At 37.6% G+C, this 22,051-nt stretch overlaps 1 protein-coding gene across 3 annotated transcripts; it reads right to left on the bottom strand.

Moving 5' to 3' along the window:
- Window positions 1-37: 37 nt before the first annotated feature.
- Window positions 38-21,213, bottom strand: LOC136249889 (phosphatidylinositol 4,5-bisphosphate 3-kinase catalytic subunit delta isoform-like). Of its 3 annotated transcripts, none has more exons than XM_066042017.1 (21): window positions 21,093-21,213; window positions 20,253-21,015; window positions 18,582-18,635; window positions 13,740-13,875; window positions 13,121-13,206; window positions 11,476-11,700; window positions 10,919-11,146; window positions 10,634-10,678; window positions 10,324-10,433; window positions 10,148-10,229; window positions 9,024-9,145; window positions 8,158-8,197; window positions 6,682-6,785; window positions 5,434-5,533; window positions 4,760-4,828; window positions 4,237-4,355; window positions 3,656-3,798; window positions 3,492-3,570; window positions 2,289-2,465; window positions 1,990-2,241; window positions 38-472 (listed from the first exon to the last, which is right to left on the bottom strand). In XM_066042017.1, exons 2-21 carry the CDS (start codon window positions 21,003-21,005, stop codon window positions 202-204), a joined length of 3,195 nt encoding a protein of 1,064 aa, XP_065898089.1. In that variant the 5' UTR covers window positions 21,006-21,015; window positions 21,093-21,213; the 3' UTR covers window positions 38-201. The 3 variants fall into 3 exon arrangements, with proteins under 3 accessions (XP_065898089.1, XP_065898091.1, XP_065898090.1); XM_066042019.1 differs by having other exon boundaries at window positions 20,253-21,006; window positions 21,093-21,212; XM_066042018.1 differs by having other exon boundaries at window positions 20,253-21,033; window positions 21,093-21,209.
- Between the last annotated feature and the right edge of the window lie 838 nt (window positions 21,214-22,051).

The raw sequence follows: 22,051 nt of genomic DNA, 5'->3' as shown, positions 1-22,051 counted from the left end.
TAGCATCAATCAGTCAACTGTAGTGGAAGTTGTAATGTTTCACATTTGATGGTCAATATTGTTAACAAATAAATCATCATAATAATTATGTATCATATAATTTATATATAACTTCAGGTACATAATACAGTATATATATAATTCATTACTAAAATAATTATACGATATTGACTGAGGAAACGGATGATAATATCTTGTCCACTACTTAGTGTTGTCTTTGGCTAGCCCATGAATATACCAGTTAAGACTAGTACTCCACGCATTGTTACGAGCCTCACTCATTTTCTTACGGAAGTGCTCTAGGGCTTCATTCTCCGTCCCAACGAGGTAGAGAGCATCACGGACGTAGTTGAGGTCTTCTACAGACCTCAGCTCAGGAATACCAGTGGACAACATGATTGCTAGAAGATTGATAAAGAGTCCACCTTTCTTCCGAAGTATCATAAACGCTTTCTCGCACAGCTGCTGGAATCTAAACAAAGAAACATGCATAACATCTTTGCCTTAACAAAATTTCTACTAGTACATGTACACTTCAAAATTTTTAAAAGTTGACAAATTTGATGAATCAGCTGAATTGATCAACTTTTAATTTGCAAAACATGTGCCCTTAAATGTGAGCGTTTAGGTATGTGATTTCTGATTTTTTATTGTTAACATTCAATTTATCAAAGCTCAACCTTCCCTTCTGTCAATTACGGTGCATACAATGTAATGGTAGTTTTGTCATCTTTTTCACTCTTTGTCATTGTGTTGGAAAAAAAAACTACTACAAAATAAGAATCAGAAAAACAGCCATTCAGCCTTTATAGCTGGAGTGAAACCTGTTAACATGAAGACTTGAAAAAAAGAGAGAAGTCAGATGCACGAGTATAATCCAGACACTCTGTAAAGGTCCTATACTATATTAGGGAGGAGAGTTTCTGAGATTTCCAGAAACCGGAAAATTATATTCAGGCAATTTTGCATTTAAGGTATCAAAGGTTCAGATAGAATAAACTCTAATAGAGCAGTCGACTATCCTAATAGAACAGTCACATTTTGTTCAAAGTTACCGTATAGTGGGTTTTTCTTACGGACAAATTTACTTGTGAAAATAAAATCATGTGATACTTAATCTCGCGAGGTGACAAATCTGCAACATCAAATTCCTTGCATGAATTTTATTACTCATTGTAATAAGTGTTCATGTATGAGATGAAAAGTAGTGAAATTTTGTCATGTTAGCCTTGTTTCTTTGTATCAATGCTTGTATCCACGATGAATTCATGCAGGCACTGAGGGGATAGTTACCTCAAGACATAAACTTTGATTTCATATTGGCACGTATGTCTTGTAACATCTCAGGAATGTGCCAAGTCACATCCTGTTTTTCCATTTTTGGCAATTTGTTTTTGTAGCTTGTGGTTTCTCGTCTCTATAAAAAGAGCAAGAATTTGCTGTTCCATGTGTTGTACAGACCTTACAAATGCTAAGCTAGGGGTTAAGGGTCTCTGGAAGAACAACCCGAGTAGCCAGTCCTCACTACTCACCACCGAAGGATACCCTTCAAGAAGAGTGAAGAAGAGGCACCTAAAGGTAGCCGTGTTCAGCGATGTTTGGTGAAGAAACATGTGTGTGTAGGGGAACCGAGCTGTCATAAACAATCAAACAAGCACCTGGTTTGTTGTCGAATGTTTCAACACAACAGTTTTACAGGTGCTAAAAACCTCACGATAAACAAAACTTCACGTGATAAAAATGTCACGAATTTTAATATTGTCCAAGACGCAAGATTAAAGTCCTCATGATAAAAATCCACTATCGGTACTTAGTTTACACAGTAAAAGTCATATTTTGGAGTTAGATTTAATCTCAAAATGCATAATTTCAAAGAGGAGTATGCCCCAGACCACTTCTAGATTTAAGTTTGCATGCAGCAGAAAATTGGAAACCTGTCTAGGACATCCTCATATTACAGACGGTTAGTACTACATATATCACACTCACTTCTTGAAGCCAAAATGCTCCCTTGCTATGATGATCTCAAAATCACTGGCCAACACAAATGGAACACGTTCTCTCCTCACTCCAAACTTGGACTTGAAGTTCCCAAGAAAGTGACCAAAGTCGATATGACACAGTTGTCCTCTGTCAGTCACCATGATATTGTCGGAATGCCTATCCCCAATTCCCAGCACATACGTAGCCACACATGAGCCAGCACAAGAGAGACAGAAAGTTTCCTCTGCTTTTTGTAACCTATCAATACAGAAGTGATAGTTCAGGCTAATATCATAAGCTCTTACTGTTGGGGATCGGGATTCTTCTCTTTCAGCCATGCATGTAACAGACGGTTGTCCCAGGTGAGCTTGGGACCACTGCCACTGAGGGTCTTCTGTATGTTAGCAATAGTTTCAGCTTTCTGGACCACCTCAATGTAGCCATTACCAGTACCAGTAGCCAGACATCCGTAGTGATACATCCTGAAGTGTGAACATGTACATAAGTTTATGATACTCACATATGTATACACATACACTACACTATCACTACTACATTTTTTTTTGTAACTATACATATCGATTCATTGAACAAATACAGAGTTATGCTCAATCGCTCTAATAGAACACACTACTCTAACATAAAGCACACCTGACTACAAATGTAATTTTTGTTTTCAGATAATCAAATTATTTGATCATTGAGGTTCGGACTTGTAGGGACAACCAATAGACAAATTTCATAATAATGAAAAATTCAAGTGTTGCCCCTAGCAACCTAAAATTTATATTTGTAGGTGTCAATGTCTTAAGTCGTTTCTCCAAGTTTTAAAAGGATAGCATAAATAAGTCATGAGATATGACATTTTGAAGTTGCAATTTTCCCATACATTTTCATTGAGAGGGACAACAGTTGCCCCTTTTCAGTAATCACACAAATCATGGGATTCAAGGTGTAGTATCTATGGTCATATCTTATGACCTATATACACTATCCATTTAAAACTTGGAGAGATAATTGTTGACATTCATACCTACAAATTACGTAACATTGAGATATATGTACTTTTGAATTTTGAATTTTTGCATACGTTGAAATACCTCATTTTTGTGATTACCCAGAAGGGGCAAATGTAGCCCTCTCACATAGATATGTATGGGAAAACCACAAATTTCAAGATGTCATATCTTATGACATATATATGCTACCCTTTCAAAATTTGGAGAAATTACTTTAGGCATCATCACCTAATAATACTGGGAAATTCAGGTTGCTAGGGACAACGGTTATTTCTATATGCTATAAAGCCTTATTATGAAATTTGTCTCTATTATCTACTGCACTTACTTAAATGTTGCAACCCCTTTGTTCTAATGATTCACATGGCTATTACAACCATCAATGAAGGATGGCAATTGTCATAGGAAACACAAGGGTCACACCACGAACAAGTAAATGTTCATGAAGAACCCAACTAAGAATCAATATGATATATTCACTACACCAACCTGAAATCAAGTCCCTCAGCTTGCCACAAGCGGTCCATTACACCGAATATCTGCAAGGTCAACATATCCTGCCGAAGATCTAGGAGGTTACAACAACACAAGTATATATACTTATCACAAACATAGCAGATGATGGTGAAGTATAACAAATTCTGGAGACTAACCATCGCCACTTTTGAATATGATTTTAATCTCAGTGTAGGGAGATGGCTCTTGGTTCTGTGACAAACGTAAACTGATATCCTCATTATCATACACTAGAAGTAGTGGACGCATCTTGGAATCAAAAAATCGACATTTATCCACCCTACAAAATGAAGCAACAGAATCCAACACAGTTATCTCTTTAAATAGTGCACACCCTGTACACTGAACAGTTTGTTTACCGAATATTAAAACCAAACACACCAAAAACTTCACAATAATATTATGCACTAATACGAACACCTGCAACATGAACACACACAAAAAAAGTAAACCTGTCTTAGTGGCCACCTATATAGAAAGATCACCTCTCTAAAAAGGCCAACTTAAAATTCTTGCAAGCGAGAAGTAATCTACTTGTCTACAGCAGTCACCTGCCTACTGAAGCCAGAAATTTTGGCCCAAAGATGACTGGCATAAACATGTTCCACTGTACACACTAGTGCACTTAAGATATACCAACATGCATACATCAACACTTTGTCTAAACCTCCTGGTCCCAGTTGTAGTTTACATGACGGTTTACTGCAGTCGTACTCACTGTAGTTGTCCAAGTTTGAGTTTAGGCATTAATGTGCACTGGAGGTTGTTGAGGGCAATACGACAATTTTCATCTCTCAAATGACCTCGCATCTTCTCACGGGCAGCTCTCTTTTGTTCCTGAACAAGCAAATATAAAATATGTTAATCAGAAATGCACAACTCCAACTTGAACACCAGATTTAAAAAAAAAAAAAATCTCTCAACTACAACGTATCCTTTGATTCACACTCCAGTGATCCAAACACTCAAAAATCCAAATAGCAAAAGTGCCTGGAGTATTTTTGTTAGTCAGCTGTGTTTTGCAGGAGTAATTGTATAGTAATTGAAAGAAACTTGCTTTAAAAGAGTTCTAAAGAGAATTTTGTAATTTAAGGACATGGGGGTAGTGAGGATCCACTGAAATTAGTTTCTGTTCATCAATATCTACAAGTTTAGCAAAATTTAAAATATTATGTTCATAACTTTGCGGAACAGACAAAACAACAGCAAAGACTATCACATTGTGAATGATATGGGCTCACCTTCTCTTTGATATGTTTGATACCCTGTAATCCTTCAGACACATCTTTCAACCTTCCCACAGCATCAACCTGTAAACATGAACAATAAACTCAATTCCCAACAAGCACAAGTCGTACATCATTGAAGTAATTACGTTAAGCCATACAATTATCATAACTGAACATGTGTTTAGCCCACTCATATTATTAACAATTTTCAGATCCATGTAGGTACACTTGGACTGTCTACAAATTTACCCTGCTAACATTTTACCAATAAACAACAATCAATTAACAAATTATCCAGATGAGAATAATTATAGCAATTGAGATTTAATGTACAACCATATGGAATATCGTGGTGACATTTCACGTGGATGATCTAATACCAAGTGTTAACAATACAGAGAGGAGAGTATATAGTCCCTTAATAGATGATTACACAGAAACTAAATGGCTTCTTTCCCACATAATGTAGACTGGCTAGTATATTTACGTATTTAACCGCAAAGATCATTCCAGACATGACGGTGTACATTCAACTTTGCCAGCTAGAGCTGCACTGTTGTATTAAAAAGAATGGCTGATAACCTCGATGATAACTCTGTGAGCAACTAATAACAGTAAACATCTTACACCAGCACACAAACATGCGTGTACGCACATGCACACACACGCACACAGACACACTGTACCTGTCTCTGTAAGTTATCCATGTGAGTTGTACTGCCTCTACAGTAAGCTTCAAGTATGAGACCAAACCTTAGTGACACCTCAGGATTATCCATCTCAGCCCTGTGAGTACACCACACACACAAACACTATATACAGTACATGCATTGCCTTAAGGTAGCATCACAAAATGTACCTTGAGTTGCCATAAAATATAGTTAGCAAGCAGAAAGAATTCTTAGCTTGCAGTATCTTTGTACATGGGAGTACAAACTTAACACCTATGTATCTGTAACATTGACTGTTCATTTAGAATATTCAGTTGCTATTTGGGTAGCTGATAGTGATGCCACGATATGAAAATTTTAATATCACGATAATCACAATATCATGGGACTTATATCATGATAGTCACGATATATTGAATAAATTGAATATGTTAATGTTTTCCAGGACAAGTTTTATTCAACCAATTTATTTGACAAGTTGACACTTATTATTTTTTTTATGCATCACTTATGTATTGCCAGAGTATATCCACATATTTTTGCAAATATCATGTCACTTTTCACAAAATAATTTGTGTTTTTTAAAATCATGATATAGATTTTTCTCTATCACGATTATCATGAAATGCCTCTATCATGATTATCGTGATATACGATATATCGTAGCATCACTAGTAGGTGTATTATCTACTGTATTGGTCCGTAGGACAGCCTGGGCTTATACTTCCTGTAAGTAACTTAAGATTGGCATTTAAACAAACCCAACTTCTATTCATTGTTTACTCGGTGTGTATCGAGGCCAGCTAAAATACGGATAAATGGTTCGTATTAAAATAACCAAACAGAATAAAACATAAGTGGTAAGCACATTTCAAATATGCTTCTGGTCTAGGGAAATGGGATAAACAGGTCCACCATACACAAGCCTTGGTTTTCTGTGTCTGCATACGTTGTTGATATAAAACAACTGAAAACCAAACTTAATGCCAGCTCTCAGATTTGCCTCTGAAGAGAAGCAATGTCTCAAACTTTTAGTGATTAAAATGAAATTCCGAATGTTGCTGTTAAATCGATCTGGGCGGAATAATGTAGGACCGCATCTACTAATGAATACATGATGAAGTCCAAAAGTAGCTTTATGGCAAAGGGTGTGCCTTAGTAGATAAAGCAACGACAACTTTTAACCACTGTTATCATGTGATAAACAGTTGATAAAGAGTGCACACCAAGATATAATGAAACAATGATTAATCATTAACTTACCGTAAGTGCCAGAACAAATAGTGACCAATTTTCTGATTGGCCCAAGCTCGTTCGAGCAAGAAATCAACCAACTCACAATTAAGGTACAACTCGTACTTTAACCCCTACAAGATGAACATACGAACGAATAGTCAATAATAGCGTTGTATCTGCCTATGTTAAAACATCTGAAAACCAAGGGATTTTTAAAATCATTGACAAACCTTGCAAATAATTATTAAAATCTTTAAAGCAAATCTTGCAAATATTAAAATCTCTAAAGCAAACCTTGCAAATATTAAAATCTCTAAAGCAAATCTTGCATTTGGAAGTTTTACAGGTATCATACACTACTATAGTAGGGACCACAAAGGAGTAGGTGTGGCCCACGAAATAACATCACCCAAAAAACAGCATCAATTTTCTCAGACGACAATGAGGCAGTATTGGTTAGGTAAAACTAAGCCCAATCAAGCTTTCAGATCGACCCGAAACGCTTTCAACAAGTTGCTATGGAATTTTTAATTTCTTTAATTCAATGGAATTTTCTACTGACTGCCTGACTGACTACCTGATGCCTTCAGACAAGCGTAACTCGATAACGGCTAAGGCTACGGGCTTGATTTTTTCACTGTTCGACGTCGCTTTGGCCCGACAGGTGCCTTTTAGCATACCGCAGTACATACAATGCATTCTTCATGGACTTACCAGTGTCCTCCTTTGTGTCCCATTCATCTTTGCTGACACCGAAAAGTGTCGATTTGGCAATAGCACGTGATGGCTTCCCTTCACGTAACGGAAATCGTCCGTATTTGTCATAGTGGCTATTTTGATAGCAGAGGTGCTTTTCAAACAGTTCTTGATTCGTACTGCTGTGTAACAGGTTGAACACAGCCGACAACAAAGCGTAATGGATACTTTTCAGACAATAATTGATATAACAGGGGCGCGCGGTACCATTTCTTTCTTTTGGTATGCATGGATTGCAGAGATGCTTTTCGAACAGTTCTTGATTCGAAATGCTGCGTAACGGGTTGAACATAGCTGACAATGAAGCACAATGGATACTTCACTTTTCAGACGATAATTGGGGCGAGCGGTGCCATTTCAGATGCGGTATGCGTGGGTTCACCAGTCATAATAATCTATTTACAAAAAAAGTTAACAAACAAGTACACAGAAAAATTTGGAATTTTCAACTAGAGTAGGGACCATAACACATTGATAAAAAGTACTGAAGCAAGCTGGAGTAGTGCATGATATTAAATTACAGTAAAACCTTGAGCACAGTAGGGATATAACACTTCTTATTGTTTTACTGTGATTCAATATCGTGCACTACTCCAGCTTGTTTCAGTACTTTTTATCGATGTGTTATGGTCCCTACTCTAGTTGAAAATTCCAAAATTTTCTGTGTACTTGTAATAAATACATATCCAATGACAAACAACAACTACGGTAGATACAGTACAACAAGGCAGCACAACACGGCATCACCTGAACTAGCTGAATCAGATACATGGACAATTCAGTGTCACTAAATAAAGAAAATATATAACAATCATAATAACATCACTGTGAGTACTGTAAGTGATCAAATTGTGTGATGAAGTATTAACAATTAATTTTGCACTTTAAGAGCAATTGTGTAGGGTAACCACCAGTTGGGGGACATTTACGTACATGGAGTAGGAGTTGCATTACAGACTGAGTATAAGTAGCTAACTACATTACATTGTTAAGTTGTCAACTTGTGGTATGGTAGCAACTAATAATAAATTGAGACCAAATTATACAGGAGTGATTTATAGCCTTATTTGGTATACCGCAGGAGACACGTACATTGCATGAATCAGCCTTGTATTCTTTGTGGCTATGTTTTGTGCAACATCCATTATTTTCACTTCTCAGTAAACATGTCGATCTGCAGGTAGTGTGTAGATGGCTTTGTATGTTGGCTTATGTTATAATTTTTTTAACACTACACCTCTTTGTGCAGGGGAGATATTGCAGACGTTCTGTCTTCCATGTGTAATGCTTTGAAACAGGCAAAGTATAGCTGAAAACGTTTTTCAGTGAAAAGCAGGTCACTTTTAATCTACACCATGTGCTGCAGAGGACAAAATGAAGCACACGATAAAATCCTTAAAGTAACTGGATGATGAGTACTTCCTTTTACTTGTGTTGATGTTTATATGTGTAAAGACTGTGGTGGGCATCTAATGTGATGGACTTATAGCAAAGATGCAAGGGCTGAGAATAACGCATTTATTTGTGGATTTGTATGTCTAGGCACATTACGAGCTATACATACATACATAAATGCAGAGCAACTTGGAGTTAGTACAAAAACACTAACTCACGTTACGTTCCGTAGACATTTCACAGCAAATGACCTCACCCTAACATCAGGGTATACATAGTCCAGTAGTTCTAGAGCATGTTCTGGGTTTAGTTCTTTCCACACTTGAAGCATTGATAGAAACTGTGATAAAACAGGTTGACAAATGGTTTTACAGTTTCAGACACAGAGCCCATTTCCCTAACTATATGACTGGCAACAACCAACCAATAAAAAACAAGCATGCCAAGGCTCTACAATTCAACAGTCTATATATATATATTAGAGTTGCACCGATAATCGGTTGAATTATCGGTAACAGCCGATATTAGCTAATTTTACAAGTATCGGTATCGGCTACGAAGCGGAAATAATTTGCCGATTAACCGAAACCCACAATCAATCGTTAATGACGGCAATGAACAGGTGAAAGTAAAGAAAGAAGGTGGTGAATGTAGCAGTAAGTGGTTGTAACTGTTTTGGCTTGTTTGTTTGCACAAGTATGGCTGCAAGGCTATATAGTAGGCTGTGTATATTTATCGGCCGCCCACGCAATTAGTTGATCACTCTTCACAAAGGGTCTGGAGTCCCACTAAAAACACTGTTTGATAAGCTGTCTTAGTTGTTTTATAACTACTTGGCTTCCTTTTCCATGAAAGGAGTTAGTTGCAAAACTGTAGAAAAATGGTAAAAGTCTGCCGCCCACGCAATTGATATTACAAATGCAGTTTATACACATAAACTTTAGGTGATTTTCTGCTCCTCCTCTCCTGTTCTAAAGAATTGAAGAATATCGGTAAATATCGGCATATCGGTTACAGGAATAGGCAAATAATCGGTATCGGTAAATGTGAAAAAATGCATATCGGTGCAACACTAATATATATATATATATATATAAATAGGTAGCCAATTTAGTGCAGCACAAAAAGCACATTGTACATACCAGGTGTCCTACAAGTTAAACTGTGTGAACTACCAAACCATATGGCAAAACTTTTGTGACTTTGCTCTATTAGCACTTTTGTAAAATGATCTTACATACTGTATACAGGTGTCTGCAGGAAGGCTTGATTTGCTTTTGGGGAGGGATGGATGGAGGGAGGGGTATAAGGTACACAAGCACACAATACAAGGCATGGTTACCTGTGCTACATCCTTGTGGTTAGCCCACTTGACTGCATTTAGCAACTTTGAGAGTGTATGTGGCTCCTCCTGACATTTAAATCTGTGAAACAAACACATTCACAAAGTGCTATCTGAATCTCAAAACTTTTTAAAATTATGTCTATATTTGACTACACAATTTAACTGTGTAATACCTCATACGCCACAACAATTCCTTTTCTTGTTCAAACAATGGATGAAGAGGATCTCTCTCCACCACTTCTCTGAACAATCCTGTGATGACTTTGTTCTGGGAATTCATATCCTGCAGCAAATATAAACAGCAATAACCAAAAGAACACTTTATTTATAATAACAAAGAACAAAACAAAACAAAACAACTTGTCCATCCAATAACTAAAACTGTTGGAAGCATTTTTCTTTGACTATTTGCCAAATGTCAGTTATGTTGCTATCTATTCAGTGTGCTGAGTACAGCAATATACACTACAATGTTAACATTACCTGAGTGAACGTGGCACCCATTTCCCTCGATGCAGTCTCCAGTACCTACATTGTAACAACATACGTAAATGGTGCATGGTATAGTAACACTCTCTGAATGCTGCAAGAGAAAATTATACGTAATATGAAGATGGAATCACCACACACTCACATGCTCCACACGAACATACATGCATACACGTGCACACACTAACACTCATACCACACACACACACACACACACACACACACACACACACACACACACACACACACGCACACGCACGCATGCACACACACACATACCACATCCATTGATGGATATACTACAGGTGTTTGATTGTAGTCACGAAATTTGAGTATCAAAAATGGTGCATCGTGTGTGTCAGGGTTGGTCATAATACCACCAATGGGATTGAGCTCCTCTTCAAAAGAGGTGCCTGTTGGCCAACAATACAGCTTCTTTTCTCCACACCTCAAACGTGACTTGTAGTCAATCAACGCAACATTAACCCAAGCCAGTGGAACTTTTTCCTATGAAACACAAAGAAAGAATTGTATGACACCATTATGCCTGCTGGTATACTTGACAATACACATGATTACTGTTCCAGAAAATTTAAACTTCATGGCACTATATAGCAACAAAAGACATGCCTACATATATCCTCAGGGAACATTTGGAAAAATCCCATTTCATATGAGAATACACCCTTTGAACTAAGAACAACTAGTTTCTTACAAATTGATACCATGCATTTGGTTCTTGAAAGATCAAAATAAGCTGTTGTTTTTACTTCAGTATGATCAACTGTATTCTACCGTGATTTTTATTCCATCAATACAAAATGAAAGTATCTTACTTCTCTCTTTTTTCGCCGCAGCCTTCCCTTCTCTTCAAACACCTCGTAGATCACAAGACAGAGACGAGCACCTTGCGGAAGATCACACGTGCAAATGTCAAACTCCAGATTTTCATTCCAAGTCCAGATCTTGATTCCATCTTGCTCTGTCTGTGTCTTGCTGGCAGTCATCACCACCTCACAGAGTGATTCGCTACCATGGTATATCCCAGCATACAGTTTTACCTGAGTACAACAAGTACAATGATATGGTCAAACAAAACACACAAGCAAAAATAGCAAGTAAAATGCTGATATGATTACTACTCATCACTAAACTAGCACGTTACTGTAATGTTATTACCTAATGAAGTACTAACTGTTACAATATTATTACCTAATGAAGTAACTTTATACATTGTGTAATATGCAATAATATAACATTACTAGTTGCTTTTAAACTGAAGTAATACATAACTGTAACGCATTTTATCAGTGGCAGTAACGAGTAATAAGTAATATATTACTTTTTTAAAAGTAGTGGCCCAACACCGATTGGAATCACATGCAAGTACTAGAATGCCACAGACTATAAAGACTCCATGGTGGAATAAACAAAAATTGTCTGCTATAGCATTTATTTATCCTTACTTGTAGTAGGAGGATAATCATGAGAGTGAGCGTTAATTGGGATACACATAAGTCATTTATCGTAGAACAATCTTTCTCAGCCAAACTTCATCTTAACGCTCCAGAGGAGGGAATATTACGTTAATTGCATAGTTTTGTTTGGAATATCATGTGAACACCAATAGTTGCAATACACAACCAGCGAATGGTGGGGATCACTGGCAATAATTAGCTCTTTCAATTACACATCATGTGAGGATTCGGATGATGTACTTTGTTTTACAAAAGCGCTTAGTTTTCTACGCAAGAAAATAAAACTGATGAAACACTTTTGCACATATAGTCGCGATTCTAGCACTAGACAAGTATGCATATTCTTAATATAGCAATGATGCCAAACTTTGTTACATAATCCACACATTTTAGTTCATCCCAAACTGAGGGTTTTGCATAATTCATTTTATTGGCGCTTAAACCACTTCCACCCTCCTCTGTTAGCATTCCTAAGTACACAATTGTTCCAAGACATAGTTAGTCACACTTATACAAGCTAGCTAGAGAGGAGCCTATTCATGGTCAGTGACTGAATTTATTAGAGTCATCTTCAGCACAAAATTAATGGCTGTGGTCAATGGGTTAGTACAGTACTGGCTAGAAGTTGCATTGTCTTTCAAAGGTTTTTACATCATTTAGTTAAGGGTATGGAGTGTAACTGAGATAACTAGGATGTACAGTTATGTGCATCCCAAATTAACACTCGCTTTCCCGTGTACCCTGCATAGTTGATACAAGTAAGAGCATATTAGCAGACAAATTTTATTCATTCCACCACGGAGTTTTTATAAATTGTAGTATGCTAGTACTTCACGTGATTCCAATTGCAAAAGTAACACTGTTCTGGCTGATCTGAGTTGTTCTAATGTTCCACTCTTGATCATATTTCTTATAGCGGGGCATTTGGGCCAAAACTGACCTTGAAAATTACTTACACCTTTTCTTGAGAGAGCATGTAAGACAAAAAAAAGTAGCTACTTACATTGACATCTTTCTGAATGTTCAAGTTCCCAGCTCTGATAGCTTTGACAGAGTACTTGTCCTTAATGTTCCACAGTGACTGTGCATCTAGGGAGCAAAAACAACTACATAAAAGATGTCAGGGGTTAATCTAGGGGGGGAGCCCCTGGGTTAGCTATTGCCCCCCCCTAGGTTTATACCTAAAGCCTTGAGAAATGGAAAAGTTTAATTGATCCCAAAGTTGTATAATCCAATGGTCAATATTCAATGGAATCACAGTAAATTTTCACCAAAATTGAGTATATTTACACCTAAATTCTCAAAATTTTCCTGGGGGAGCATGCCCCCAGACCCCCTAGAATCCGAAACAACTTACTTCGCCCCCTCTAGGTTAATATTCTGGGTTGAGCCCTGGGTGTGTCAAATTATTGAAATAATCTTGTATGCAAACACATGTGTATCCAACTACACACAAGTGTCTGTACATGCCCAAAATGTAGCAAGCTACTTAGAAAGGTAGCACATAGTATCATAAAATACAAAGCTTAGCTAAAGATTAATCCTTTTAATAACACTGTGAAAAGATCTTGATAAACATTTTTTGACAACAAATCTACACTATTATGGTATAGTACACTTACTGGGTATGTTAGGGTCACTCTTCTTCACCAGTACTGGTTGTGTGAACTTCTCCGGTGCAACATTATTGAGAATGGTACTGTAGTGTATTAGTGCCAGAAATGGGTTCTGTCCTTTACACACTTGTTTGTATATGTACTGGAGGAAACAAATGATACACAGCATAAAAAGTAAATATCTCAAGAAAATTACTTGGAAGATTTAAAATGCATATATCCCTTTTTTTTTTTTTGTAAATGTAGTAGTGGTAAACCTAAAATCTGGTAGTGTATCTATCTACAACTAAAACCTATGTAGTGTGCAACCTATGTAACCAAGATACAGTAGAAGATAGAACCATGCATTTTCGATAAAGTGTATGGGTTGCCAATAAAAGGTTACCCAATTTTATAAAACTGTCGATGTACGCACATTTAAAAACTTTTTTTTGCATTACAGTCTCCTATTACATTATACTTTATAGCGGCAAAATTTCAGAGCAATATGCGAAAGGATTCAGGAGATATTGCAGATTCATGTCACATAAAGTTTAGCCAAATGGATTATTCACCTGTTTTTGTAGGCCCAGTAATCATCGTAACCAATCAAGCTGACAAATTATGACAAATTACTTTAATCACTTGTAACAGAAGTTTACAGCTTTCCGTCATACACAACTCTATTGTTTCATTCATGTCTCTTTGTTCTCCATCGTGCAGTGTGTCTTGAGTTACGATTTCAGCAAGGAATTATTCATGCAGTGCGAAGGGTAGTAACACACATGTACTACAGTTAATGTTCGGCTTATTCCTGTTTCCAAACGGCTGCAGTCTCAATAACTACCGTGTGTTTGACATCCAACTGATCTTGAAAAATCTGCGTGTATAGGTCACGCAAAGTTTTTTATTAGTGCTATTATTGGGTTTTACACAATGAATTAACACTATTCCGATTAAAGCATACTAATATAATCACTAAACAAGTTATGATGCGTTATAGGGTATATTAGAGAGTGTTGCTATGTTTCATGAGGCTTAGGACATACCACATCTCTGCAGTGCTCAAGACAAAATTCCCGTATTTTTTTTGGACAAATACCACTGTCGTTCCAGGGACAAACCAAAAGGTATAATCTCATTAGGGAGGCCAGAACACAAAGGCTGCCAGGAATCTACTTTCCTCAATTTAATTTTTCGCTCAGATCCATCCATCATGTGTATTCTTAATGAAAACTTTCCCTGGGTAAGTAGCCGGAAATTTAAAGTGGTGCATTTGTGTAATGCCTTTCAATGCAGTTTTGACAGTTTTTTCCTTCAAAATAGGCACTCCAGTCATACATCGGCACCAACACACTGCCACCCTGAGCACCAACCCCATTTGGAGCAGCGCATGGATTCGTTAACTGCCTTCACAATATCATCCAAGCACCCAATTTGCATCTTGCGGTATTGCCTTTTAAAAAGGCCGAAGCACCAGTTAGGTAAAAATTTAGTATGTCCAATGGGGAGGAATGATATTATCTCCTTGTTGAGGCTGGTAAGTACTCTCCACATTAATTAGTACATAAGATAATAATTTTGTTTTGCCCACAGCAATTATTGGTATGAAAGTGGAGTTCAGTTGTACCAAAGCTGTGGTTACTAAGAAAATGGTGAAGTATGGAGATTACAGTGTTAGCAACTCTACCAACATTGCAGGCTTCATTAATAAGATAGTTGATCTGCAGTGAACTTGGCACAGATTCACAACACACTCTAAACATTGTGTTCTTTCTGGGAGTAGAAAGGGATCACTTGGAAAATGAAACTGACAAGGTAAATACCGCATTGGTAAATTCAAATGCATATATCTTTATGTTGTGTCTTCAGTCACCACAAGCCATTTTGTGGCATCCATATAGTCCCATTTTGCTTACCTGCTGTGCCATGTCAAAACTATAGTGCATCATTTCATCATGTATGTTGGCAGGAATCATAACACCGGGTGATGGAATATCAAGTGTCTCCCATGATGTGAAGCATTTCTGTAGGGATTTAAGGCTCGCTTCACACTGACTGTGGTAATATTTCCATTCCTCCTTTACCAGCTTATGATGGTTTTAAGAATTTCAATGTCTATCAATGGAATGACATACGTTCTGTTATACATTTCCAATACCTTAGTTTTCTCATTGTCACTCCTGTTAACTGCCTTCATAATGGCCGCTTGTGTCCAGATATTCAACCTGGCAGCAGTATAGCATTCTGTTCAGTATAGTTTTTAGCATTCTGCTCAGCATAGCTTAAAGGAACTTCACAAGCTGTTTGACATCATCATAACTTAGAGCATGGTGAGGTAAGCGATTAGTGTTCTTATGCAGTCTTTCAATTAATCCTTTCTCTAGGTAGTGGGATTTAATTGAATGAAGCCTACAATTCACTCCTACACCAAACTGGAAGAAGTAGGTTTTCTTGCACACTTTGTATCCATGATGCATGTGACCTGACTGTGTTTTTGTTCTTTTTACAGGATGATGTCTGACATCAACTACATTCTCCCTTTCAAGCACAGTTTTTCATGAGTGATCCCATCAAAACAAAATCTAGTTGTTGGTGATCAAGTAAAGGTGCTTGAGCACGAATGTCAGAAAAGTGCTCAGGTGGGAACATTGTGCTGCAGGACTTTCCATTAGCTTTCTTCCAGCCACAGGTCAGCCAACAGAACTCTTTGCACAGTTCCACATCTGACATGTCACTGGTGTTACTGGGAGGAGAATGACTGCTAGATTCGGTTGGTCTCTCTTCTGCAAAAGAACTATCACGTGATTACATCTTGATAGCCTCATTGGTTTCATCAGTGAGGAATGATTGACCAGAAGTGTCAGGTGCCTGGCTACATGTACCAGAGTCATGAGCACCATTGGTGGCAACTGTCTCAAGTGGGAGTACGTCAAACATGCCTGTCTCAACGTGTTTCCATTGATTTGTTCATTGTTACTGCTATAGGAAGCACATTCGAAGATGAGATGCAAGTCGTTGCTGACAAACATGGCTACAAGACTCAGCCAACTTTTCTGCTAGATCTTCTGGTCCCACCATCACAGCTTGTTCTTATCGTAGTCCAGTGGGTGGTCTTCCAGCCACTACCATTTGTAGCACACTATGATTAGCTGTGGAAGAGAAACAAATGCCGATGGCTCTCATGACTTGCCAAATATGAGCAGCATACCTGACTCCTATGAGGTAATCCATCCATTTAAGTGGTCTAATTATCAAAACTTTTTATCAACCAGTATGATTTAACCCTTAAACGCGCAAAGGCCATTATAGTGGCCCTCACGCATGGCAGTAAACAAAGCGCTGTAACTTCCGAACCATTGTCCCTATGGCTATGCAACTGCCATCATTTAATTCGTGATGTAATAGCGAATGAAATGATATGTAGGGTTTTACCCTACACTGAAACACAGGGCCAAAACTCGCCATGAAACTAACTTTTTACAAAATGAACACGTAAAACTGTTTACATACCTTTGGAAAAAGACTCGTATCTCCTTCCCAGTTCATTCTATTGTTCTGCAATAAACGCCGATCGATTCGCCATTCAATTATGCCTCAGGCCATATATGGGTCATGTGACTCAGCCAATTACAAATATGGCTGCCACCGGAAGGAATACGAAATCGCGAAAAGTCAAGACGCTGTTCTTCATCGCTTCATAACAAGTGAGCGCCTGTTGTTACAGTGGTTATTTAAACTTCCCCTGATAGCCTATTGAATAAACTTTCTGTTTATATAAGGTGTTAGGCTAATTCAGTTTAGCAAACTCTCACCACTTTCAATATACAACCAATTTTGGTAAACACGCATTTCTCAAAACCTGTGTGCGCGTTTAAGGGTTAAGTATATACTTCATTTTCTATTTCTTCATGGGTTGTTGTAGTTAGCTTCAGTGTATTGATACAAGCTAAAAAGTTTATGCAGCCACCTCACCAAATTCCATGCATTTCTCGTCACTTCCACTGTCGTCACTAGAATCAAAGTATTCATCAACAAGCGCCTCAAAATTCTGTTTGTCCGCCGTTCTGTTTGTCTGCTGTGGACAAGGAGGCTAGCCCGTCATCCAAAAGATTGTTTAAGGCTAAAGCGATTTGCTCTCCTTCCTCAACTAGCCATTGCGCCCAAAACTTCGTGCTCATGGAACATGTATCGATTTGTATCCAATTCCATATCATGCATATGGAAGATTTTTAAATGGTTGAAGAAAATAGCTTGTAACTACTGATAGATGTTTCAGTTGCTACTATAACTTAATAGGTAGCAGGTTGGTCATGCATAATATAAAAACAGGGTTGAATTTTAAAGCGAATTTTTCAATTTGTTATTTCTTGGCTTTTTGCTTTGTGCGGTATAAAATTAGGTCACGAATGTGCATGAATTTAGTCTACGTATATGTACTAGTATCTGATCTTATAACTATACTCTGCAAAACAAGTAAACAAGTACTTCTTGTATACATAAAGTGAAACTCCATACTATCACAATAGTGCACATCACAATAGTGCAATCAAAACATCGATATACTAATACCACCCTATCACATCACAATAATTCACTACAACATCAATACGTATTGTATATCCCTAACATTCAATTGTTGCATCAGTAAATGTTCAAGGAAATTGCTGAAGATCATAGGGTTTACACATACCCACTTATGGGTACAAGAACAAACTAAACCTTCGTCTGTCTGTTTGATGCTACACGATAAACAATTTCCAAAGAATACGTGAGGCAAGAAATAGTTACAATACAGGCAACAAGAAGGAAGCTACGGTGCCCTATTATAATATACGTACACACATACATACATACATACACACTTACAGAGTACTGAATCATGGGATAATCGCAGAGTAGGTACTCATACACACCACACACCTGTAGAGAATAACTCAAGTACAGACATGTGCACACACAGCACTACCATATGACAAGATCTATTTGCTTGTTTTTAGGTACAAGAAGTTGTGGTCTAAATGGATGAATTTCATAATAACAGAAAGTTGCCCCTAGCAACCTGAATTTCACAATATTTGTAAGGGTAAAACTCTATATTAAAATCTCCAAAATTTAAAAGGATAGCATATATAGGTCATGAGGTATAACATTTTAAAGTTTGTCATATTTCCATACATTGTATATGAGAGAGGGACAACAGTTGCCTATTCTGGGCAATCACATAGATAATGTGTGGAAAAACAACAAATTCAATAAGGTCATTTCTCAATTTAACATTATTTGTAGGTGTGAATCTCAAATTAACCTCTCCAAATTTTAAATGATAGGGTATATAGATCACAAGATGTGGCACTTTGAAATTAGCAATTTTCCCATACATTATCCATGTGATTGCCCAGAAGGGGCAACTGTTACCCCCTCCCATAGATAATGTATGGGAAAACTGCAAACTTTAAATAAACTTTAAAATGTCATATCTCATGACCTATATATGCTATCCTTTTAAAAATTGGAGATGTTACTTTTGACATTCACACCTACAAAACAATGTAAAATTCAGGTTGCTAGGGACAACGGTTTAAAATTCCTTATGAAATTAGAAACCCTCAGGCCCTGCAGTAGCGCCCTTGCTTCGCTCATGCGCCACAACACAGAGCCTTTCAGGTTTCTAAATTCCATAGAACCGATGTCTAACTATTATGTATCTTACGAAACTAAGGTTACAACATTGAAGGCTTTATGATGTCATTTGAAGTCCAGATAAATACTTACAGGTTGGGTTCGATAATCAACCAACGGAAAGAGATCAAATACAGTGGAACCTCTCTATTACAGACATTTTGGGACCCAGAATTTTTGGCCACCTTTTGCTGTAATACAGAGGTTTTCCTCTTTCAGAGGTAAAAAATGTATTAACTAGACCTTTTGGGACCAAAATTTTTGTCCTTATGTAATAATGAGGTTATTTCTATTGTGTCCTTAATTTGGGGAGTTTGTTAAGAGAGGTTCCACTGTACTTTTCAATTCTTGTAAGGTATCTTATTGGCTATTTTCAAGTGAAATCAATTATAATTGAACAACCATTTTACATTGCAATCCACTGTAGACCCAAATATGGCACCTGGCCTTTATAGTGATTTCAGGCATGAGAAGCATGGACAATGTAGGGTTTGTTGTTTATCTAAGAGAGATACAAATTGCACTGGGACGAAACAGATTTTGTGGGTTTAATATATACACACATCATGGAACTATTAATTTGCACATTACTGGGAGTGAATACTGATGTGTTGTCTTGAGATCACAGGATGTTTGTTGGTACATGATCAGCCTCTTTTGGAAACAATTAAGTACTATTGTTTACTTTAGTTCTATTTAATGCCCAATTGGTGTGATATATATCAATTGGCTTTTCATTTCATATACCAATCACACAATTGAAATGAAAACAACCACTGGTGTGCTGTTCAAAAACAGCTGCCATAACAAATACACAATCAACAACTCTAATCACAATGTACAACTATTGTCCCTTACTTTGAGAGCAAATTCTTCTCTGTTTGGCACAGAACTTAATCCAAGTGTCTTCTGCTTCTTGCTTAATACTCTGATCAAAAATTCATCAGCCAACTCGATGGGATCAACCGAGAAAGCAAACTGATGCATCTGATCTTTCTTCTCTAAAGCCTGCACTTGCACATAAATGCAGAACTTCCCATTGGGGTTCAAATGCCTCTTAACAATGTCTGGTAAAATGCCGTTAACCAGAGGTGCTTCTATGTCAGGGGAATACAGATACATTGCTTTATCTTTCCACTGTGCCTTAGCTCTGCCGTCAATTGCTCCACGACACTTGTCAACCATCTCAGCTCGGAAATCATTTACCTCTGAATCTCTTAAGCTGTCAAAGTCTCCAAGTCGTTTGTTGATCAGGTTACTGATGCGAGCATTAAGCACTTTCTCCTCCTTGTCACCTTTCCTTTCAACCAGTTTGAACACCTCCTTGTACAATGGAATGTCAGCAAGTTGTACGGTCTCGTCCAGGCATTCTTCCTGCTCAGCATTACATGTAACATATACGAACACGTATCTCCCCGGTTCGTGTAGGACATCAAATAGTGGAAGCTTCTTCGCCTCGTCCCACAGTGTTGTCTTTAGCTCATCTAGCGTGATGCTCGAGCGACACTTGATTGGAATTAACAGCCCCGTTGGTAATAGACAATCCACTTCTACATCCAATGGTTGTCTGTCTGGCACTGGTACTGGCTTGCGAATCATTCGGGTCGTCATTCTAGAGAAACTATTTCTAAATAATGCGCTGTGTTGATATAGATAACTCTCTAACAAGACATGATTGTGTAGTGAATAGAAACTTACGCGCTCTCCAACGACTGTTTCAAGGTACTAGTTACTACATGAATCGGTCGATTAATTCTTCTACCTTGTAACCCTAAACCATCATTAGCCACGTGATATTTAATGTCGGACGATGGGGCCCGCGGCATCAAGCCTAAAATTAATGTGGTTAGCGCGGGCCGCATGGCGCCGCCTACGCTCCATCCGGCGTGTGATTGCTTTTTATGCTGGGAGGTCGTATAACCATTATATGGTATAGCAGGCCAAGCAAATTTGATTCATCCCCTGCCCAACATCAATCTCTTGGGTGCTTGGGTGCCGGATTGATTTAATTGATTGATTTATTATTATCCTCTTGGTATAATCAGCTAAAACACATACGTATAGCACAAACAGATACCGGCAAAAACAAAACTAGACACACATACACTAATTACTAACACACATCATTACTTGTGAAGGTGTACTACACCTTCCAGCATGCGAACTAGGGGGCACCTCCAATCCAGGTACTGTTTGCATAACATTTAGCATAAATCCACTGATAATGCCTTGGAAAGATGTTTATAAGGTGGGTTTATGAGTATTTGTATTATTTAGTGATCAAATAATTGTACTAAGACAAAATTTCATTATAATCCTCAGCATATTGATCAAGTAAAGCCTAAAAGTGAAGGGGGAGCTTCATCCCCAAAGCCTTCCCCCCTTGGATCCGCCCCTGTTATAGCCGAGGCATAGCCGAGGTTATAGCAATTCTAGTAGAAAGCTGCATGTTTCAGCAATTTATCATGCTATACTATAATATTATACAGTATTTCATAAGTATATGCATTCACTTTTATCAAGAGTGAATCTTTTATTATTCACTCTTGCTTTTATTATAGCTATTAAACCCCCAACATTCACAACACTGATTGAGATACTATAATAGAACTATAGAGCAGACAGGCCACAGCTTAGTTAGTACAACTCTCACCCTA

The sequence above is a fragment of the Dysidea avara genome, chromosome 3, assembly GCF_963678975.1.
Source record: "Dysidea avara chromosome 3, odDysAvar1.4, whole genome shotgun sequence".
Taxonomy (NCBI): Eukaryota; Metazoa; Porifera; class Demospongiae; order Dictyoceratida; family Dysideidae; genus Dysidea; species Dysidea avara.
The sequence above is the reverse complement of the archived record's forward strand: the minus strand, read 5'-3'. Positions and strand labels throughout refer to the sequence as shown.

Excerpts from the sequence above, each read along its gene's own strand:
- LOC136249889 (XM_066042017.1), bottom strand. The coding sequence starts at position 21,005 with ATGACGACCCGAATGATTCGCAAGCCAGTACCAGTGCCAGACAGACAA. Across the intron at positions 18,636-20,252 it reads GAGAAGAATTTGCTCTCAAA|GTGTGTGGTGTGTATGAGTA; the intron begins GTAAGGGACAAT and ends TATTCTCTACAG. Across the intron at positions 13,876-18,581 it reads ATCCCATGATTCAGTACTCT|TACATATACAAACAAGTGTG; the intron begins GTAAGTGTGTAT and ends TGTTTCCTCCAG.